Source organism: Leucopleurus acutus, assembly GCF_964270905.1.
Source record: "Leucopleurus acutus genome assembly, chromosome: 10".
NCBI lineage: Eukaryota > Metazoa > Chordata > Mammalia > Artiodactyla > Delphinidae > Leucopleurus > Leucopleurus acutus.
The window spans coordinates 103,232,787-103,253,132 of record NC_139153.1 but is presented as its reverse complement, the minus strand read 5'-3'; the positions used below and the strand labels follow the sequence as shown (position 1 = coordinate 103,253,132).

The 20,346-nt window shown below is 55.2% G+C and overlaps 2 protein-coding genes across 2 annotated transcripts in view; one reads left to right on the top strand and one right to left on the bottom strand.

Moving 5' to 3' along the window:
• The first annotated feature begins 370 nt into the window (after nt 1-370).
• Nucleotides 371-5,171, top strand: PSMG4 (proteasome assembly chaperone 4). The gene is made up of 3 exons (XM_082847130.1): nt 371-597; nt 2,040-2,115; nt 4,982-5,171. Exons 1-3 carry the CDS (start codon nt 424-426, stop codon nt 5,101-5,103), a joined length of 372 nt encoding a protein of 123 aa, XP_082703256.1. The 5' UTR covers nt 371-423; the 3' UTR covers nt 5,104-5,171.
• A 1,138-nt stretch (nt 5,172-6,309) lies between these two features.
• The window catches only part of SLC22A23 (solute carrier family 22 member 23), a 146,024-nt gene continuing 131,987 nt past the window's right edge, over nt 6,310-20,346 (bottom strand). Inside the window, exon 10 of the mRNA XM_082847535.1 lies at nt 6,310-10,083. Coding sequence (XP_082703661.1) covers nt 9,726-10,083 — 358 coding nt within the window. The 3' untranslated portion in view covers nt 6,310-9,725. The remainder of the gene's footprint in view (nt 10,084-20,346) is intronic.

Here is a 20,346-nt window from a genome sequence, read left to right as displayed (position 1 = left end):
CCCCAGTATCGCTGCCATCCTCACGGCTAGCTCGAGCACGCGGAGGAGGCTGCTTTGAGTGCTTGCGGCACCGACTGAACAGCGCTGCCCTCTGCTGGGCGGCGCGTCTCCACCAGGTAAGACGCTCCCACAAGTCTACACTGCTGTCCGCAAGGACGCCGGCCCGCCCCCGCCCCGCCCCCGCCCCGCCCACTCTCGGGACCCGCCCCTCCGGCGTCCCACCTGGGTCTCGCCCTTCCCCGGAAAGCCCCGCCCCCACCGGATCCGCCCCCCGCCCACTCTCGAGCCCCCGCCCCAGGCCCCGCCCCACCTCGGGATAGAAAACGAAGGCGCGCTCGACCTCTCGGCGCTCGCCTGCTCGGGTCTGGCGGCGGCGGCGCGGCGGGACCGGGTGGGGCGCGTGCGGCGGGGCCTCCGGGCGGCATGGAGGGGCCGGGGGCTGCTGCGCGGGGGAACGTCTCCCTGCACAACTTCAGCGCGAGGCTGTGGGAGCAGCTCGTCCACTTCCACGTCATGCGGCTGACGGACTCGCTTTTCCTGTGGGTGGGGGCCACGCCGCACCTGCGCAACCTCTCCGTGGCCATGTGCACCCGCTACGTGAGTGCGGCCGGAGGGCCGTGGGTGGGTAGAGGGGCCGGGGGGGGGCAGCGGCGCGGGGTCCGCGAGGGGCGGAGGGGGCTAGGCATGCGGGGGAGGGATGGGGTCTCAGGGGCCGGACGGTGACCGAGGGCCTCAGGCGCGCGCCCCGTGCCCACCGGGTGCCCGCCGGGGAGACCGCGGATTCGGCGGCCCCCCAGGGCTGTCCCGGGTCGGGGAGGGGCGCTTGGGGCGCGTCCTCCATTTCTGGTTGGAGTGTCAGGGCTGCCTCGTGGGACCTCTGCTGTCCGCTCACTCTCGCCCTGGGGGTGGCATCTGTCCCTGTTTTTCTTGCCGGCGCCCTGTTGACCGCACTTACTTACATTTCCGGCCCAGACCTCTTTCCCGCCCTTCCCCTCCCCTCCCCTCCCCTCCCCTCCCCGCCCGCGTCTCGCGGGCGGGTGTGATAGGCAGCTGTCCCTCGGCATTCCAGGCTCCCCCCGCTCCTCCAGCAGCCAGCCCCTTTCTGTAGCAGCTCCGTCCCAACCTTGGGGTCATCTTTGGATCCCCGCTCCCACGCTCCACGCGCCCAGTGTCAGTGAAGCAGCAGGCACTGCTGTCAGCAGAACCTGCAGAATCCAGCCTCTTCTCACCTGCTGCCTGGGCCAAGCTGCATCTCTCGTGGCGGCTGAGGCCCCCTTTGCCACGTTAGAGGTTTCTCAGAGCTGCTGTTGCAAAGTGCCACAGGCTGGGTGGCTGAAAACAACGGGCTGATTCCCTCCCAGATCTGGAGGCCAGAGTCTGAATCAAGGTGTCAGCAGGGCTGGTTCCTCCCGGAGGCTCTGGGGGAGGAGTCGCCCCGTCTCTGGGCTTCCGGTGCTGCTGGCAGCCTCGTCACCCCCAGTCCTGCTGCCAGTGCACAGGCCTTCTCCTCTGTGTGCCTCTGTCTCTTCCATTCTTCTGAAGACACCAGTCCTACTAGATGAAGGGTGCTTCTCACCTTAACTTACATCTCAATTACATCTGCAAAGGCCCTATTACCAAATAAAGTCACCTGCACAGGTGCCAGGGGTTAGGACCTGGACGTACCTTTTGGAGGTAGTGGCTTAGCCCTCGGCGCTGCCTTACGGCCAGTCCCCCCTGGGCTGCAGTCAGTATCGTCATCCCTCTGCTCAGACCTTCCGAGAGTCTAGAGCCCGCACTGACCTGCAGGCCGCGTCAGCTGCTGGGGCGCCCCTGCCCCCCTGTCTGTGCCCCACTCGCCCCTCTGGGCTGCTCCAGCCTTTCACCGGGCAGGCCTGCCTGCTGCCAGGAGAGGCTGCACAGCTAGGGCGACACAGGCCCACTGCAGGGGGAGGCCGGCCTGGGACAGGAAGGGGGGCCATGGGACCCTGGGTGCTCAGGTGATCCAGGAGCGTTGGGCCTTGCAGGTGGGGCAGCACTGCTCGTTGTTTTCCTTGCAGGACCCCATCCCTGTGTCCACTGCCCTCCTTGGGGACATGTCCGACACGACGTCCACCGGCCTCGCCCAGCGCTTAGGTAGGTCCTGCAGCTTAGCTGCCCAAGTGCCTGGGTGGGGACCTCGTTGTTCAGCGGAGCCGGGAGGCGAGTCGCTGGTGGAGGAAGACTCTGTCTGGGAGGCGGACCCCCGGTCTGTGCGGGAAGGAAGGCCTTGTACACTGGGCTTCTCAGGACCTGACCCAGTACCAGCACCGCTCGGGGCTTGTGCTGCCCACGGGCTCCCGTGTCGCCCTGGCTGCCGTCCAGGCCGACCAGTGACAGGTGATCTCCTCCTCGTGGGAGGAGCGGGCGAGTGATGCCCACGGTGCCTAGTGGGTGGCGGCTCCAGGTAGCCTCCAGGGGTTTGGTGGGGCCCCGCGGAGCAGGAGGGACCGCCCTTTGCCGCAGGTGATGTCGCTCAGAGCTCGGAAGGGTGACGGCCTGGCCTAGGGTGGCCTGAAAGGGCGTCAGGCAGGGCCCCGAGGTTGAGGGCTCCAGCCCCCCTGCACCCAAAACACGTGTCCTGCAAGATGCCCAGGTGGTTCAGGTAAAGGTGCCCCCAGCTGGTACCCATGACCGCCGGGTGGTCCCAGGCACTGGGGACCTCGATTGGCAGGGCAGCCTTGCCTCCTGTCTGGCCTTCGTGTTCACAGTGTCCTGGCCACGTGCGGAGCCCTGGGTCCCGGCTGGGGGGTGGCGATGAGGCCGGGCCCTGATTTGAGGAGCTTCTTTTGCAGTTGTGTCGATGGTCCTGTCAGCCTCATCTCCGGGGAGTGGGGACGTGAGTGTCAGTCGCCCCGGGACGCACGCATGCGGACAGCGCAGCCACGCGCTGGTGGAGGCACTGCCAGTGCGTCGAGGGCCAGGGCTGGCACAGGTGGCCCACAGATCGCACGAGATGGGGCAGAGACCTGGCGGCTGCGTCTCGGGGACGTCCACCACACTTGTCCTTTAGCCTGAAGCTAGAGCAGCCTGGCTAGTAAGTTATTTTGGTAACTTTTTATGAGGAAGCAATTTAAAATTTACAGAAAAGCCACAGGAGAGATGTAAAGGATTCCTGCCTAGCCTTCGCCCGGACTCCCAGGCGCTGTCATTCCTGCTCTGCGTTTGAGCTGCTGGTTTTTTGTGACCCACGGAGAGCAGGTGGAAGACCTGATGCCCCTTTGCTTCACTGCGTATTTGCCAGCGTTTCGGGGTGACGCACCCCCAGCAGGCAGGCCCCGTGTGCCGGGCCTGGTGGAGGAGGGAGGGAGGCTGCTGGTTTGTGGAGCTGGGACCGGTGGGTCCCCCCAGTGTGGACCGAGTCCAGGAGAGGAGGGCGGCGGGAGCTCGTTTGATGAGCCACAAATCACCTGGTTATTCCAGTGGAGGGAGATGGGCTCCCGGTGTCCTTGAGATGAGGTCTGGAAGCAGTTTGTGTGCGAAAACTAGGGTTCTTTTTCTTTTTTTGGGCATTTTGTGTAAACGTTGGCGCTCTTTTTAACATTCTCTCACGTGGCTTACGTCGATTTATAATCTGCATAATTTGAAACAACACAGACCAAAAAATACAGACCAAAAAATACGTTCTAACTTAACCAAAGCCAGACGCTAGTGGAAGCTCCCACCCTCCCGTATCCACAGACCCGGCAGCCCTCGGCCACTGCCCAGCAGGGACGGGCACACGTGGTGAGATGCCAGCACCCCAGGGGGACAGGCGACGCGTGTGCTGAGGCCACAGAGGCCCGTTCCGCAGGGAGGTCACCTGCAGTTGAAAATGCGTTATTAACCGTCGTTAGTTGTCTGGAGGGAGCCGAGAAGAGACAGGTGCCCCGAGACAGTGTCTTGGGTGGAAGAGGTGAACGGCCTGGGGGCACTGGGGGCTTCGGTGTGGATGGGGACCCCCTGCCCTGTGTGGCTCTGGGGCGCAGGGTGGGGCTGCCGGGTGGACCGTGCAGGCGGGATGGTTCTTGGCTCGCGGAGGGACTGGAATCAGTGGCCCCCGGGGCCGGGGACTTTCCTGCCGCCGAATGCAGGCAGGCTGAGCGGCTGTGGCTCGGCTGCCGCGGCTCTCCCCGTCCCCACCTCTCTGCCTTTGCCGAGGGGACTGACGTAGCCCCTGACTGCGGTGGGGGGAGGAGGGGCTTGCACCCGCCCCCTGTGGGGTGGGGCCCAGGGAGGAGCTATTTCACCGGAAGGGGAAGAGGGGACCGGTACCGCCTGGCTCGTCCTCGGGACCTGTCCTGCCTTCGGGTTATGGGTGTGCAACGGCGCGTGCTTTTGGCGGTTGGAGCAGCTCACGTCAGCCATGAACGGTGCCGCAGAAAGGAGCTAAAACACGTCTCTCGCATCGCGTTGAGAAATCGTGCGCGTGCGCCTGCACGTGTGTGTGTGTGTAGGAACGCCGGCTCCCCTCTGTGGGCAGGGGGAGTTGCTGGAGGGGGCGGTTCTGAAGTATAGATAGATTTTTTGGGCCGTGCCCCGCTGCTCGCGGGATCTTAGTTCCCCGACTGGGGATTGAACCCAGGCCCTCGGCGGTGGAGGCGTGGAGTCCTAACCACTGGACCGCCAGGGAAGTCCCAGGACCTTAGCCTTTTAAATACTTGCGCATTATCTGTGCTTTTTAAAAAGCAGCACAACCAGCCGGCCCGTGTGCAGAGCGGTGGGAATCAGACGGTAGAGTCTGAGAGCAGACTCGGTGGGTCTGGGCGGGCCGACGGTCTGCATCTCCCACGAGGTCCCGGCGCTGTGGCCATGGGGACCGGCCTTCCAGAACCGCTGTTCGGTGCCTGTAGTCTGGTCTGCAGCAGCTGCCCGTGACACCACAGGTGTCAGAGCTCGCTTCTCTCCCTGGAAGCCCGCCTTCCCCTTCCAGGCCTTTCCCCGCAGTGGGTTGCACACGTGCGTGTGCTTTCTCTCGTTTCAGCCAGGAAGACCAGCAAACAGGTGTTTGTCAGCTATAACCTTCCAAACACCGACAGCAGCTTCACGTTGCTGGTAGAAAACAGGATCAAGGAGGAAATGGAGGCCTTTCCCGAGAAGTTCTAGCCGAGGCAGCAGCAAGGACGCAGATGCACGCCCGGACGGACGTCTGAATAAACGCGTGGGGTCTCGCCAGCCGTCAGCAGGGTCACGCGTGACGTTTGTTTTTAAAGGGTCGGTCTTCCCGCCGTCACTGGAGTTGGGCCCCAGGGCTGCACCTGCAGGAGGAGGCAGAAGGGCAGGGAAGGTTCCTCGCGGTCCTGGGGGGAGGGGTTCGGGGCCGTTGTGGGACGGAGGGGAAATCAGTCACGACTCCGTCAGGCCCATCTTGTCACGACCGGGGCCTGAGGCCCGAGGCCTGTGAGGTCCTTCTGTCGTGTGTCCCCACGTCCCGCCAGTCCCGAGTCTCTCTTCTCTGGGCGCTGTTTCCTCACCTTTGAAGTGGGACGGTCTCACCTGGCTGGGTTATTGCTGGAAATGCTTCGCAAACCCCGGCGCCGTGGCCCCTGGGACCTGGGTCACGGTTTTACCCTTTTTGTTGAATGGATCCGAGTGTGTCAGCCCCTCCCTGGGCTTCCTGCTGCCCTGTCTGTCCTTCCGTCCCCTCTTTCCTCCAAGTCGCAGGCCCCTGCTGCGTCGTCTTAATCCTTGGCCTTTTCCTGCCGCTTCAGGTGGAGTCCAGCCTTTCTGGTACGTGCGCTCCTTTCCAGGAGCCGGTGGTGCTCAGGTCAGTGGCTCTTAACTTGTCTTCCGGTCGAGTTGCTGGCAGAGCTCTTACAGGTTCCCTTCCCCAGACTCAGGCGGCCGGAGGCCCAGGTTTTGTGGGGTTGAAGCCCCCCACGTGCTTCTCAGCACAGCCAAGCCGAGAACTACAGGCGAAGGACTCTCTGATCTTTGGGGTCCACGTGGACCCCTTTTGTCAGGAGAGGCGGACGGTTTCGGGCCCTGTGACACGGTTCACGCGATGGGTGGCAAGCCCTGTGTCGAGCCAGTGCGGGCAGCCAGAGCGGTGACACTTTGGCCGGGACGGAAAGGACCTTCCGGGGACCAGGTCTGGGGCTCAGGACGCTAACCTGCAAGGCCCCGGCCGGTTGTGGTTTGGAAGCACAGCGGGTACCTTTCTAGGAAGAGCAGGTAACGCAAATCAGGGCTATGGAGAGGAGAGTTTGGTATAAATACTTTATTAAAGAAATATTGCTTTCTTGTTAAAAAATACTACATTAAAGAGAGCTCTGGGTTCTCAGTCTCTCCTGACCGAATCACAGTGTGAGAATCGTTTCCTCTCTAGGAACCTTCAGGCCACGGATTAGATTAGCAGGACATCCACACACAAGAGAAAAGAACTCTGAAACCTGCTGTCGCCCCCCGTTTCTCGGGGCCTGCGAACGGCAGTTTGATGTTTCCTCTGCCTCTGCCTGCCTTTACGATGGGGAATCTGCAGGCAGAGAAGCCCCCCGCGGTCCCCCGGGGGCAGAGCCGAGGCTGGGCTTACACAGGCGCTAAAGTAGGGACACAGCGAGGCCTGAATCAACAGAGTTTATTACTCGTAGCCAGTGGTCATGAAATGCCCTTCACTGGACACCATCAGATGAGGTAGGGAAGACATTCCAGAGGAAGTTTGTTAATGGGGAAACATTTTTATTTCTGTACATTTACATACAAATCTCCCCCCAGGGTACGACAGCTGTGGCGTCATGCAGACAGGAACATAAGGACAGGCCAGGACCGGGTGCAGGTTTGTGCTGGGAGCAGGCACCTCCAGGCGTCCCGTCCGTACGCAGGCCACACGGTTCTCACACAGAACCCTCCAGTCCGGGGCTGCTGGGCCACTGGGGCACCCCCAGCGGCACGCAGGCTGCACCACGTTGCCACCACCCTGTGGCCCAGGGGCTCGTCCTTTCGCGGCGCCTCAGCCGCCCTCGTGTGGCACCAGGAAGTGGTATTGCGGGCAGTACTTCCTCTGGGCCGTTCCTTTCTCCTGCTGTTCTGTGGCTGGACCAGCTTGCCCGCCCCCGTGCCCCTAGTCGCAAGTGGTCATATAGTCTTTCAGAAAACATTTAGAACTTTTACTGTGTGTTTTGGGTGCTAACAGGCAGGGTATTGGGTGCGTATCGGGGAGTTGTTACTGGTTTCCAGACAGGAACAGAAGGCAGGAGGATCACGTTTGTGCCTGACTCGTTGGAAGGGGGTCCCGGCTCCTGGGGGGCTGGGACTGAGGGCGCGGCGTGATGCCAGAGGAGGAGCTGGACGTTCCCGGGCAGCGGGCTGGGTGAGCCGGGTGGCGGACGTGCAGCGGCAGGCACCTGAGAAGTGTCTCTCCCCTAAGCATGGAGGGACCTGGGCCGAGGGGTCCACACGTGAGCATGGGGGTCTCACGGAGCAAGGCAGGACCGGCCCCGGCTGGGCTTGGGGCTGCCTCGCCTGCGTGGTGTGGGGTCTCATGGGGCTCGGCCCACAGGAAGCTTTTCTGCTTTGGCTACGCTCACAGCTGTCCCTCAGGGGACCAGCCTGACCCAGGGCCGCAGGAGGGGGCATGGAGGAGCCAGGAACCTCCCCTCCCTCACACCTGCCGCGCCATCCCCTCCCTCACACCTGCCAGGCTTTGGTCCCGGGAGCCCCGCCCTCGCAGCCAGCTTCTCTTCTAGTCTATGAGCTGGTCCTGACCGCTGCGGTCACAATGCTGGGCTCTGTAGGACCAGCGTCTACTGTTGTCACTTAAGATGGACCTCAGACTTTGGAACAGGGGTCTGGGAGTGCTGTGCCCGCCTTCCTGGAGGTGCCGACTGCCCCCTGTGGCTTGAGCATGATCCCTAAAGGTCTACACGGCCAGCGGGAGGGCACGCACGGCCTGGGGTCTGGCGAGCGGCCTGGCTGCAAGGTGTCCTGGAGCTGGGGTGATGGGTGCAGACACACCTGGCAGGTGTGGCCCAGGGACCCCGCCAGCCCTGCGCTGCACGTCCCGCCCTAGACCAGGGACCCTGCGGCCGGCATGCTGAGAGAGGCTAAGGCGCTTCCCAGGTTTGGCACTCGAGCTGCACAGGTGTGAAAAAAGGCCTTGTAGATTAAGGTGAATGCGGACGGACACTGAAACATGGAACAGTCGTGACTCAAGACACGAGGCGGGGCCATGAGGGGCTGGGCTGGTGGCCCTGGGACCAGGCGGTGTAGCTGCCGCCACCACACAGGTCTGCGCGTCTGCTCCCCTCCTCACGGCGTTCTCACCGAGCCAGCGGCTCCTCCCCGTGGCCGCCAGCTTGTAGGGGCACCGTGGGGGGATGGCAAGACAGACTGGAGGGGACAGGAGGCGAGCGGGGACGCGCTCCACCTCTCTCCTGGGCCTCGGAGTCTGGGCAGCCGTGGGCTGGGAGTCCCCTTGCTGCTTCCCACGGACCCAGGGCCACGCCTTCCCTGGAAGAAGAGCCCACGGCAGAGGCACCGTGGGGAGGTGGACCCTTCCAGGAAGAGCCCAGGCTGTCCCGGGACTGCCACAAGGCAGTACCTGCCTGGCCAGCAAGGGGCTGTTTCTCAGCATCTCCCGCGTTTCCTCTGAAACGGCTCCAGACAGGTGCAGAGAGCCTGACCTGGAAAGGCAGGGGGACGAAGTGAGGAACACAACAAAAACCCTTGGAGTCGGGTGGGGCTCGAGCTTTGGTGAGTTATTGCTTCTCTCAGTTGGTCTTGATGTTCTCGGAGGCTGCCGTCAGCGGAGCTCCCCAGTGAGGGCCTGCTCCAGGCCCAGCTCCGTGCTGACGGAAGCAGAGGGCTCTGTGGTCTCCGCCGGCGGCTAGCGGAGCCGAGGCCTCCAAGCTGGTGATTTCTGCGCCGTGTGTGCTCGGGATGTGGCTGGCGGGCCGTGTTTGCAAGGGCACCGCTCCCTCCTGGGGGCTGCCTAGCCTATTGAGTTATTTTCCTATGGGTGTTAGTTCAGGAAGTAGCCGTGTGTTCATGTCGTGCTGGCAGAAAAGCTGACTGCAAGAGGGGACTCTCCTGCTGGAGGTGAACCGGGAGGAGGGGTGATAACAGTAACTTGTCTCTGATCGATGCGTCGCTGCTCGGGAGCTGAGCTGGGCAGACCTGCCTTGGAGACACTGGCGATACCGCCACTAATCAGGCTCTGGGAATGGCTAAGCTTTTCCCCCAAAGAGCTTCCAGCATCAAGTATAAAAGGATGATCCCGCGGGAAAGACTAAGCTGGTTTAATGATACCGTGAGCTGCTTTCCCCCAGCACATGGAGCAGAAGCTCTTACCTTACAGAGAAAACCTTTAAAAACCATACACAGACTCTAGCAAAACCCTAACCATTTACATTTCAGTCTGAGTAAAGCACAGCTGTGGGAGTGCTCCAGACGGTGGCTGGTTGGTCTCTGTGCACGGCCTCGGGGACAGCTGGCTCTGAGGGCACAGCGGACCTCCCGGGGAGCCTGGGCTGCGCGGTCCTCACGGTGTGTCCTCGGCCACTGCGTCCCTCTTCCTGAGGAGGTGGGACCCGTGAAGGGGAGGGAGTAAAGTGCTTTTTAAAAATGACCAAAATAAATACAAACGTTTCATGGCAGAAAGGAAAGTCTTTGAAGGGTCGTTTGCAAAGTCCTCTTCCTCACACATGGGCTCCTCGGGGGTCCCCACGCCGGCCTCAGCAGAGCGGGCCCACCCATGGCCACGGTCAGCCCGGTCCGCCCCCAGGGCCCTGCTACATGGGCCGCCCGCCGTTGGCCGTGGCACGGTCCGGCAGCCCGTCGCCCGCGGCGGCCGCGTCGTGCAGCCCCGAGTAGTCCTTGAGCTCGGCGTTGGTCGGCAGCAGGGGCTGCTCCCCACGCCTGGGCGGCAGCAGGGGCTGGCGCGTGTAGTGCTCGCCGTCGGGGATGCTCTCGGGCAGGTTCTGGTCCCGGCTCTCGGGCAGCAGCAAGAGGCAGATGATGCAGATGAGCGTGCAGCAGGCGAAGATGATGTGGTGCAGGAAGTAGCCCTTCTGGTTGTGCAGCTCGATGATGGGCGCCGTCAGCATGCCGAAGCCCGCACTGGCCAGCACCAGCCCCAGGCCACCGCACCTGCGGGGAACGCGCAGGTAGGCGGCGGGTCGGGCCCACAGGCACGGGGCCCCAGCACCGGCGCACGGCCAGCTCCCCCAACCCCCTTCACCTCCTGCATCTGCTGCCCCCGCTATTCAGTGAACATTTTCCTCGCCAGCCCCAAACTTCTTACTAGGTGACTGTGATAAATACCACTGTAGGGGACAAGCGGCCTCACTTGCCGTGAATAACGTAACATTTTGTTTCTCGGCGCTGTATCAATTTACGCTGTTTTTCCGAGGCTCGCTCTTCATTTAGAAGCGGGGAGGGTGGCCGGGGGTTGAAGGAGGCATTAAGGACACGTCGACAGGAGAGCTGCCGAGGTGGTGGAGTGGAAAGACCCCCCCCCCAGCTCGCCCCTCCCGTGGGCACGCCGGGCTCACAGCTGCGCGGAGCAGCCATCGACGAAAAGGACCAGGGCCAGAAAGATCTACAACTGGACACAAAGGACCAGAGCCTGCCAGAAAGATCCACAGCTGAAGACACGGGAGGAGCCACGATGAGCCAGGCAGGGGGAGCAGACGTGCGAGATGATGGAGGCCCGTGACCCCCACCGGGGGGCGACCCCCCCACTGGAGATGATGGAGGCCCGTGACCCCCACCGGGGGGCGACCCCCCCACTGGAGATGATGGAGGCCCGTGACCCCCACCGGGGGGCGACCCCCCCACTGGAGAGCAAGCACGTCGCGGAGCCTCTCCCACAGGAGACGGTTCTGAGCCGCACGTCGCGCTCCGTAGCCCGCGGGTCCCACACCAGGAAAACGGGCCCCCGGGGATGGGGGGCTCTCAGGGGTCCCAGAGGACTGGGGGAAACAGAGACTCCACTGTTACAGGGAGTACACAAAATCCCACGTGCACTGGGACCAAGGGCAGAGCAGTAACTTGATAGGAGCTTGGGCCAGACGTACCTGCTGGACTTGGAGAGTCTCTCAGACAGGCAAGGGGGCAACTGCAGCTCACCCTGGGGACACAGATGCTGGTGGCAGACATATTTGGGAGCTTTCTACCATGGGGACGCTGGTGCCGGCGACCACCGTCCTGGCTCATGAGCTCTGAGACCCGGTCCCACCCAACCGCCTGTAGGTGCCAGTGCTGGGACCACCAGCCGGGTGGGAACACAGCCCCACCCCTCAGCGGACAGGCTGCTTAGAGACTTCCTGAGCACGCAGCTGGCCACCTCTGGACATGGCCCTGCCCACCAGAGGGCCAAGATTCTGCTCCACCCACCAGCTGACAGGTGCTGGCCTCTGCTGCTAGGAAGCCTGCACAGCCTCTAGACCAGTCCCGCCCACCACGGGGCAGAAACCAGAAGCAGGAAAACCACGATCCTGCAGCTTGCAGACCTCGGCGCTCCCAGCTGGCCAGTGCAAGCTTCTGGACACCCCGGACCCCATACCCAACTGTGCTAGGAACTGGCCCCAGCCACCAGCGATCTTACACCAGCTCTCCGGCACTCACCCCAGGACCTGGCTTCACCCAGCAGTAGGGGGTCAACAGCTCCAGAGTCGCCTGGACCCTGGACCCTGACGTCACCCATCAGTGACCCGGCACTAGCCCCAGGGTCCCTGGGGATTCTGCAGTCAGCTGCCTCCTGACCAGGCCCCACCAACCAGTGGCCTCCACACAAGGCAGAGCTTGGCAGTCAACCAGACCGGGTGCCAACTAAGCCCACCAGACCACCCACGTAGCCAGCCCTCCAAAACAGAAGGAACCACGCAGCCCTCACAGGGGGCGCCCCTACATACAGCTCTGGTGACGAGTGTGCTGCTGGGATGCGTAATGTCTCCTACAGAGGGGGCCACTGCTGAGGTCGAGAAACAACCTACCACACACGTAATATACAAACAGCAACTCAGACAAGACGAGGTGGCACAGAAACCTGCTGCAGAGGAAGGAACAAAGTAAACCCCCAGGAGAACAACTAAGCGAAGTGGAGACAGGCAGCCTACCCGAGAAAGAGCCCAGAATAATGACAGTAAAGACGATCAAAGAACTCGGGAGAAGAATGGATGCACAGGGCAAGGAGTTAAAAGCTTTTAACAAAGAGTCAGAAAATATAAAGAACCGCCATACAGAGGTGAAGACTACAGTAACTGAAATGAAGGAGTCAGCAGCAGACTGAGTGACACAGAGGAACGGATCAGCTGGGAGCCACTGCTGCCGCTGAACAGAAGGAAGAATGAAAAGAAGCGAGGCCAGCGTGAGAGACTCTGGGACAACACCAGGCACACTTAATGCTTGCATTACAGCGGTCCCAGAGGAGGAGAGAGAGCAGGGGGCACAGAACATATCTGAAGACATAACCACTGAAGACTTGTTTAACCTGGGGAAGGAAACAGACATCAAGGTCCAGGAAGCACAGAGAGTCCCAAACAGGATCAACCCAAAGAGGGCCCGTCCAAGACTCACTGCAACTGAAGTACCAAAAACTAAAAACAGAATATTAAAAGCAGCGAGAGAAGAGCAACAGACAACATACAAGGGAACTCCCGTGAGGCTATCAGCTGTTTTTTAGTGGAAACTGTGGGCCAGAAGGGAGTGGCATGATCTATTTTAAATGATGAAGGGACAAAACCTACAACCAAGAACACTCTGCTCAGCAAGGCTCTCGTTCGGATTTGATGGAGAGATCAAAGCTTTACAGACAAGCAAAAACTAAGAGTTCAGCACCAAACCAGCTTTACAGCAAATGTTAAAGGGACTTCTCTAAAAGAAAAATAAATAGCTACGACTAGAAACAAGAAAACTATGGAAAGAACTAAGTGGTAAGGGCAAACATATAGTAAAGGTAGGAAGTCATCCACAAACAAAGCTAGTGGGGGGGTTAAAAGACAGAAATGGTAAAATCATGTATATCCACAATAAGCAGTTAAGGGATGGACAGAACAGATGGAAAATAGGATGTGAGGGGGGAAGAGGACAAAGGCAGGGTTTCCTTTGTTTTGTTTGTTTCTTAAAAATTTACTTTTGGCCGCATTGGTGCAGGGCTGCATTGCTGCAGGGCTTTCTCTAGTTGCAGTGAGCGGGGGCTATTCTTCGTTGCAGTGCACAGGCTCACTGTGGTGGCTTCTCTTGTTGCGGAGCACAGGCTCTAGGCTTGCGGGCTCAGCAGTTGTGGTGCGAGGGCTTAGTTGCTCCGCGGCATGTGGGGTTTTCCTGGACCAGGGCTCAAACCCGTGTCCCCTGCATTGGCAGACGGATTCCCAACCACTGCGCCACCAGGGAAGTCCCAAATGCAGAGTTTTAAAATTAAGAGATCAGCACTTTGAAACAGTCACATGTATATATACATAGACTGCTATATGATATACATAGACTGCTATATGAAAACCTCATGGCAACCACAAGTCAAAAATCTGTAGTAGATACACCCATAAAAAAGAAAAAGGAATCCAAACGTAAAACTAAAGATAGTCGTCAAATCACAAGAGAAGAAAGCAAAAGAAGAAAGGGGGATAAAGACCTCCAAAATCAAATTCAAAACAATGAACAAAATGGCAGTCAGAACATACATATCGATAATTACCTTGAGTGTAAATGGACTAAGTGCTCCAACCAAAAGACGCAGGCTCGCTAAATTGATACAAACACAAGACCCGTATATATACTGTCTACAAGAGACCCACTTCAGACCTAGGGACAGACACAGACTGAAAGTGAGGGGATGCAAAAAGATATTCCATGCAAATGGAAATCGAAAGCTGGAGTAGCAATACTCATATCAGACAAAGTAACAAAGGCTATTACAAGAGATAAAGAAGGACACCACATCAATCCAAAAAAGATACAACCATTGTAAATATATATGCACCCAACACAGGAGCACCTCAATATATAAGGCAAATGTTAACAGACACAGAGGGAGAAACTGACAGTAACACAATAATAGGGGACTTTAACAGCCCACTCACATCGATGGACAGATCATCCAGTAAGAAAACACTGACCCTAAATGACACACGAGACCAGATGCACTTAATTTTATAAAGAGAGCATTCCATTTGAAAGCAGCAGAATACACATCCCTTCCAAGTGCATATGGAACATTGTCCAGGACAGATCACATGCTAGGCCATAAAACAAGCCTCAGGACATTAATAAAACTGAAATCATATCCGGCAGCTTTTCTGACCACAAAACTACGATACCAGAAGTCAACTACAAGAACAGAACTGCAGAAAACACAAGCACAGGGAGGCTAAACAATATGCAACTAAACAACCAGTGGATCACTGAAGAAATTAAAGAGGAAACAGAAAAATACCTAGACACAAATGAAAAAGAAAACAGAACAATTCAAAACCTATGGGACACGGCAAAAGCAGTTCTAAGAGGTAAGTTTACAGTGATACAAGCTTACCTCAGGAAATAAGAAAAATTTCAAATGAACAACCTAACCGTACTCCTAAAGAAACTAGAGAAAGAACAAACAAAACCCAGAGTTAGTAGAAGGAATGAAATCATAAAAATCAGAGCAGAAATAAATGAAATAGAGACTAAAAAAACAATAGAAAAGATCAACGAAACTAAAAGCTAAACAAAATTGATAAACCTTTAAAAAAGGGAGAGGGCCCAAATCAATAAAATCATAAATGATAAAAGAAGTTTCAACTGACACCACAGACATACAAAGGACCATAAGAGACTGCTGTGAACAACTATATGCCAATAATAATAGTCAACCTAGAAGAAATGGGCAAATTCTTAGGTACAATCTCCCAAGACTGAACCAGGAAGAAATAGAAAATATGAACAGATAATTACCAGTAATGAAACTGAATCAGTAATTTGAAGTGCAGGACTAGATGGCTTCACAGGTGAATTCTACCAAACATTTAGAGAAGAGCTAACCCCTATCCTCCTCAAACTATTCCAAAAAAACTGCAGAGGAAGGAACACTTCCGAATTCATTCTATGAGGCCACCATCACCCTGATACCAAAACCAGACAAACATATCACAAAGTTATAGGCTGCTGATTAATAACATAGATGCAAAAATCCTCAACAAAACATTAGCAAACCAAATCCAACAATATATTAAAAGGATCATACACCACAATCAAGTGGGACTTATCCCAGGGATGCAAGGGTTTTTCAGTATCTGCAGGTCAGTGTGATACACCACATTGACAAACTGAAGAATAAAAACCATATGATTATCTCCATAGATGCAGAAAAAGCTTTTGACAAAACTCAACACCGGTTTATGATAAGAACTCTCCAGGAAAGTGGGCATAGAGGGAACATACCTCAACATAGTAAAGGCCATATGACAAACCCACAGCTAGCATCATACTCAACAATGGAAAGCTGAAAGCATTTCCTGTAAGATCAGGAATGAGACAAAGATACCCAATCTTGCAACTTTTATTCAATATAGTTTTGGAAATCCTAGCCACAGCACTCAGAGAAGAAAAAGAAATAAAAAGAATCCAAATTGGAAAGGAAGAAGTAAAACTGTCATATACAGAAAATCCTAAAGATGTCACCAGAAAACTATGGAGCTCATCAATGAATTTGGTAAAGTTGCAAGATATAAAATTAATATACAGAAACCTGTTGCATTTCTATACACTAACAACGAACTATCAGAAAGAGAAATTAAGGAAACAATCTCATATACCATTGCAACAAAGAGAATAAAATACCTCGGAATAAACCTACTCAGAAAACTATGTCACTGATGAAAGAAATTGAAAACAACAAAAAAGAGATGGAAAGATGTATCGTGTTCTTGGATTGGGAGAATTAATATTGTCAAAATGACCATACTACCCAAGACAAGCTACAGATTCAATGCAATGCCTATCAAAATACCCATGACATTTTTCACAGAACTAGAATAATTTAAAAATTTTAATGGAAATGCAGGAGACCCTAAATAGCCAAAACAATCTTGAGAAAGAAGAACAGAGCTGGAAGGACCACAGACTTCAGACTATACTACAGACTATACTACAGACTTCAGACTATACTGACTTCAGACTATACTACAAGGCTACGGTAGTCAAAACAGTATGGTACTGGCACAAAAACAGACACATAGATCAGTGAAACAGAATAGAGAGCCCAGAAATAAACCCATGCTCTTATGGTCAATTAATCTATGACAAAGGAGCCAAGAATGTACAATGGAGAAAAGAGGGTCAAGGATTCTTTTCTGGAACATCCATGGCACACACTGTGTTTCATAAATGTGGGGATGCTGCAGATCAGATCACCCTGGTTGCTCGGCAAGAGGGCCACCGTCCCAGTGAATGGGGCAGAGTGAATATGAAGACCTTACAAAGAGCGGTGCGACTGACTCCACTGGAAGGTGAATAAACGAGCACCTGAAATAGCTCTTCAGTCCTTGTGAGTCTGGCCACTCCAGGAAGCCACAGGAGGCTGCAAGGGATTATATGGGGCACCGGAAATAAAGGACGTGTTTCATGGGCCTTTGATACCAGTGAGATATCATTTTCTCTAAAACTGCCCATGTGGGACTTCCCTGGTAGTGCAGTGGCTAAGAATCCGCCTGCCAATGCAGGGGACACAGGTTCGAGCCCTGTCCAGGAAGATCCCACATGCCATGGATTAAGCCCGTGCGCCACAACTACTGAGCCCTCATGCCACAGCTACTGAAGCCCACGTGCCTAGAGCCCGAGCTCAGCAACAAGAGAAGCCACCGCAATAAGAAGCCACGCACTGCAATGAAGAGCAGCCCCCGCTCGCCACAACTAGAGAAAGCCCGCTCGCAGCAACGAAGACCCAACGCAGCCAAAAATAAAAAAATTTATTAAAACAAAACGAAACTGCCCACATCTGCCTGACCTTCCTGTAAGTTGAGTGGGGTGGTGCTGATGAGCACGAGAGGCTTCCCCGCTCAGTGCAGTAAAGTGCTCACGTGGTTAGTGCACAGGGACGTGAGTGCACCGCCGCCCACGAGGAATTCCCGAGCAAGGAGCTGGCTTCCCCTCAGAGTCCAGGTGAACTATGTCATGGTAGCAACTCACGTCAAATGAGATGGAACGTATTTGATTTACGGTAGGGTTTGATGACTTGTTTTTAAAAAGTACTGACATCTCTACAGATGCACATATATAAAATGCTATCCATGTACACGTGCATATGTAATATGCAATATAGCCTTATGTATTTTTTTCCACAAAAGCAATTTTCTGTTGGTTTTCTATCAAGGAGACCTTGAGATTAGGTTAGGAACAACTGGCAGAATCTGGTATTCCATTTTTGGATCTGTGTTCCTTTTAGAAATCTCAGTTTAGAGAATGGGATCATTACGTGCTTGGTTCTAAGGTGCTAACTTCATCTTTCTCCCCGCAAATGCTGACTCTGTACATTTTCTGCTTTTCTCCAGGTTGTCACGAGAGGGCAGCACACGCTCATGTTTAAACAGGAGAGTGGCAGCCGCCTCGATTTACAGATAAAGGAGAACCTGGAGCAAGGTTGCCTTCTAGTGCTTTCGGAGCTCGAAGGCTTTTACTGGTCGTCTTTATTTTACTAGTAATGGTATCTAAATTACTTTGAGGATAGAAAGATAGGTACACAGGCAGACTTCTTAGAAGTAGCAAGCTTGACAAAACTTCTGGAATCTTCAGAAAAAAATAAAAAGGAAAAAAGAAAAAAGAAAAATAAACAAAAAACCAAAAACAACAACAAAAAAGAATCTTCAAATCATTCTTTTAACCATGTTAATACCAGCGTCTTGAACACAGAAAAACCTCCTGTTTTCCACTTCCTTCTCTTGTCTTGACTACCTTCCTGTGAAGTCAAGGACGAAGAAACATTTCTGCCGATCTTTACAGAAATATCACTGCCAAAAATATTCAGGTAGGAATAATGAACACCACCAGTTGTCACTTACTGCGGCCAGACCCTCTGTGTACAGTCTGTCCCCCACCAGTCCCCCCACGAGAAGGCCGTCATGACTAGTCTTGTTTTGGGGCAGAGATGAGCCCAGCTGAAGGACGTGCCCAAGGCCACGGAGGAACACAGGTTCCCTGCCTGCTTAGGCCCGAGTCGGGGGCTCGGGGGGGATGCGACCTGTGTGCTTTGGCTGTCCCCTGTCCTGTCTGTCCCCCTCCTGCTGTTTAACAGTGAGGATTACACATCACCCCCTCGGCCTGCAGTCACTCATTGAGCGTGTGTTATAAACATTTATATATATATGATGCAAATTTTAAAACAAGCTAAACGACCCCACGTGTCACGTGACACACAGGCCATCTCTCTTCCTGGTGCCCGTTCCTGAGGCATGTCTGGAGCAGTGACATCAGGTGGGCACAGGGAGGAGCCAGAAGGAAGGTCTCCGGAAGGAAGACGCTTGGAGGAAGGGGTGGGCACCTGAGGGGAGGGAAGAGCTCAGCCGGAGAAGGGGGTGGGCAGCCAGGGAGCGGGTGAGGAGGTGTCAGGCGGTGAAGTGGCCCCTCTGCTCAGGCAAAGGAAACAAAAGCAAAAAGAAACAAATGGGACCTAATTTAACTTTTTAAAGATTTTGCACAGTAAAGGAAACCATGGACAAAATGAAAAGACAACCTACTGCATGGCAGACCCTGTTTGCAAATGATATGACCAATAAAGGGTTGACATCCAAAATATGTAACAGCTCATACAACTCAACATCAAAAACAAACAAAACCCCGATTGAAACAATGGCACAAGAACTGAATAGGCATTTTTCCAAAGAAGAAATGCAGGTGGGCAACAGGCACATGAAAAGCTGTTCAACATCGCTAGTCATCAGGAAATGCGAATCAAAACCACAATGAGGCATCGCCTCACACCGGTCAGAACGGCCACCATCAAAAAGAACACAGGTAACACGCTGACGAGGATATGGAGAAAAGAGAACCCTCGCGCACTGCTGGTGGGAATGTGAAACGGTGCAGCCGCCATGGAGACCAGTCTGGAGGTTTCTCAAAAAACTAAAAATAGAACCACCATATGATCCAGTAATTCCACTTTTGGGTATATATCCAAAAAACCCGAAAATACTAATTCAAAAAGATACATGCACCTCTGTGTTCGTAGCAGTATTACAATAGCCAAGACATGGAAGCAACCTAAAGGTCTCCTGACAAAGAAGACGCGGTAGACATATGCAGTGGAATATTACTCGGCCATCAAAAAGAACGGAATCTTGCCATTTGCAACATGGATGGGCTTGGAGGGCATTATGCTAAGTGAAACAAGTCAGGGGAAGACAAATACTGTGTGATATCACTTATGTTTGGAATCTAAAAAATACAACAAACTAGGGAAGATAACAAAAACGAAACAGACTCTGGTTACCAGTGGGGAGCGGGAAGCAGGGAGGGGCGACATGGGGGTAGGGAGTGAGAGGTACGACCTATTAGGTATGAAACAAGCTACAAGGATGTACTGTACAACACGGGGACTACAGCCAGTATTTTACAATTTACCTTTAAATTGCTATATATTAACCTTCAAAAATTGTGAATCACTATGTTGTACACCTGAAACATAATACCGTATATCAACTATATCTCAATAAAAAAGGAAGAAATACCCCACAGCCGGGGCCCGGTGCTCTGGGAGCCTGACGAGGTGTCGGGAGGTGAGGGATGCGTCCCTGCCACCAGCGCCTGCCCCACCCCCCGCCCTGCTTTGTGAGGGCACACGGAGACAGCGAGGCCTCAGGGACCCTCCTGCAGCTTCCAGGTGACACTGGGCCCGCCACACCAAAGCCACCAGCTGCCCCTACACCGCCGAGGCCCAAGGGGAGGATGCTGAGAAGCACCTCTGCAGCTGCCGGCCACGGGGAGGGCGCCGTCAGCGTCTAGGTGGGCGCGCCGGACGGCTGTCACGCGTGGACAGCCAACGTCCCCCAGGCTCTGTGCAAAGGAGTTCTTACCCTGCTCTTCGCTCCTCGTTAGCCAACCCTAACCTTCGCTACTGTTCTCGTTCAGAGGGTGTGTTTTCCCTGGGTGGGCACGCAAGGAAGGGCCGGGACGAGGGGTGTCCAGCAGGGAGAGTGACTCACCGGCAACACCAGAGAGCCTTCTGTCCCCACCAGGAGACCCCCCCTGGACCTCATCTCCTTCCTCTGCAACTATAAACGCATCACCTAGGGTCAAGTGAACATGTTTTCTAGTTTGTCATCCTGGCAAGCTGACCCCGAGAACATTTTCTATCCCCAAAATAATCTTTGCAGGTTTGCCTCAGAGAGGAAAAGGATACTGCATTTCCTTCAGTTTAGCTTGTTTAGCTCTTTTCAGCAA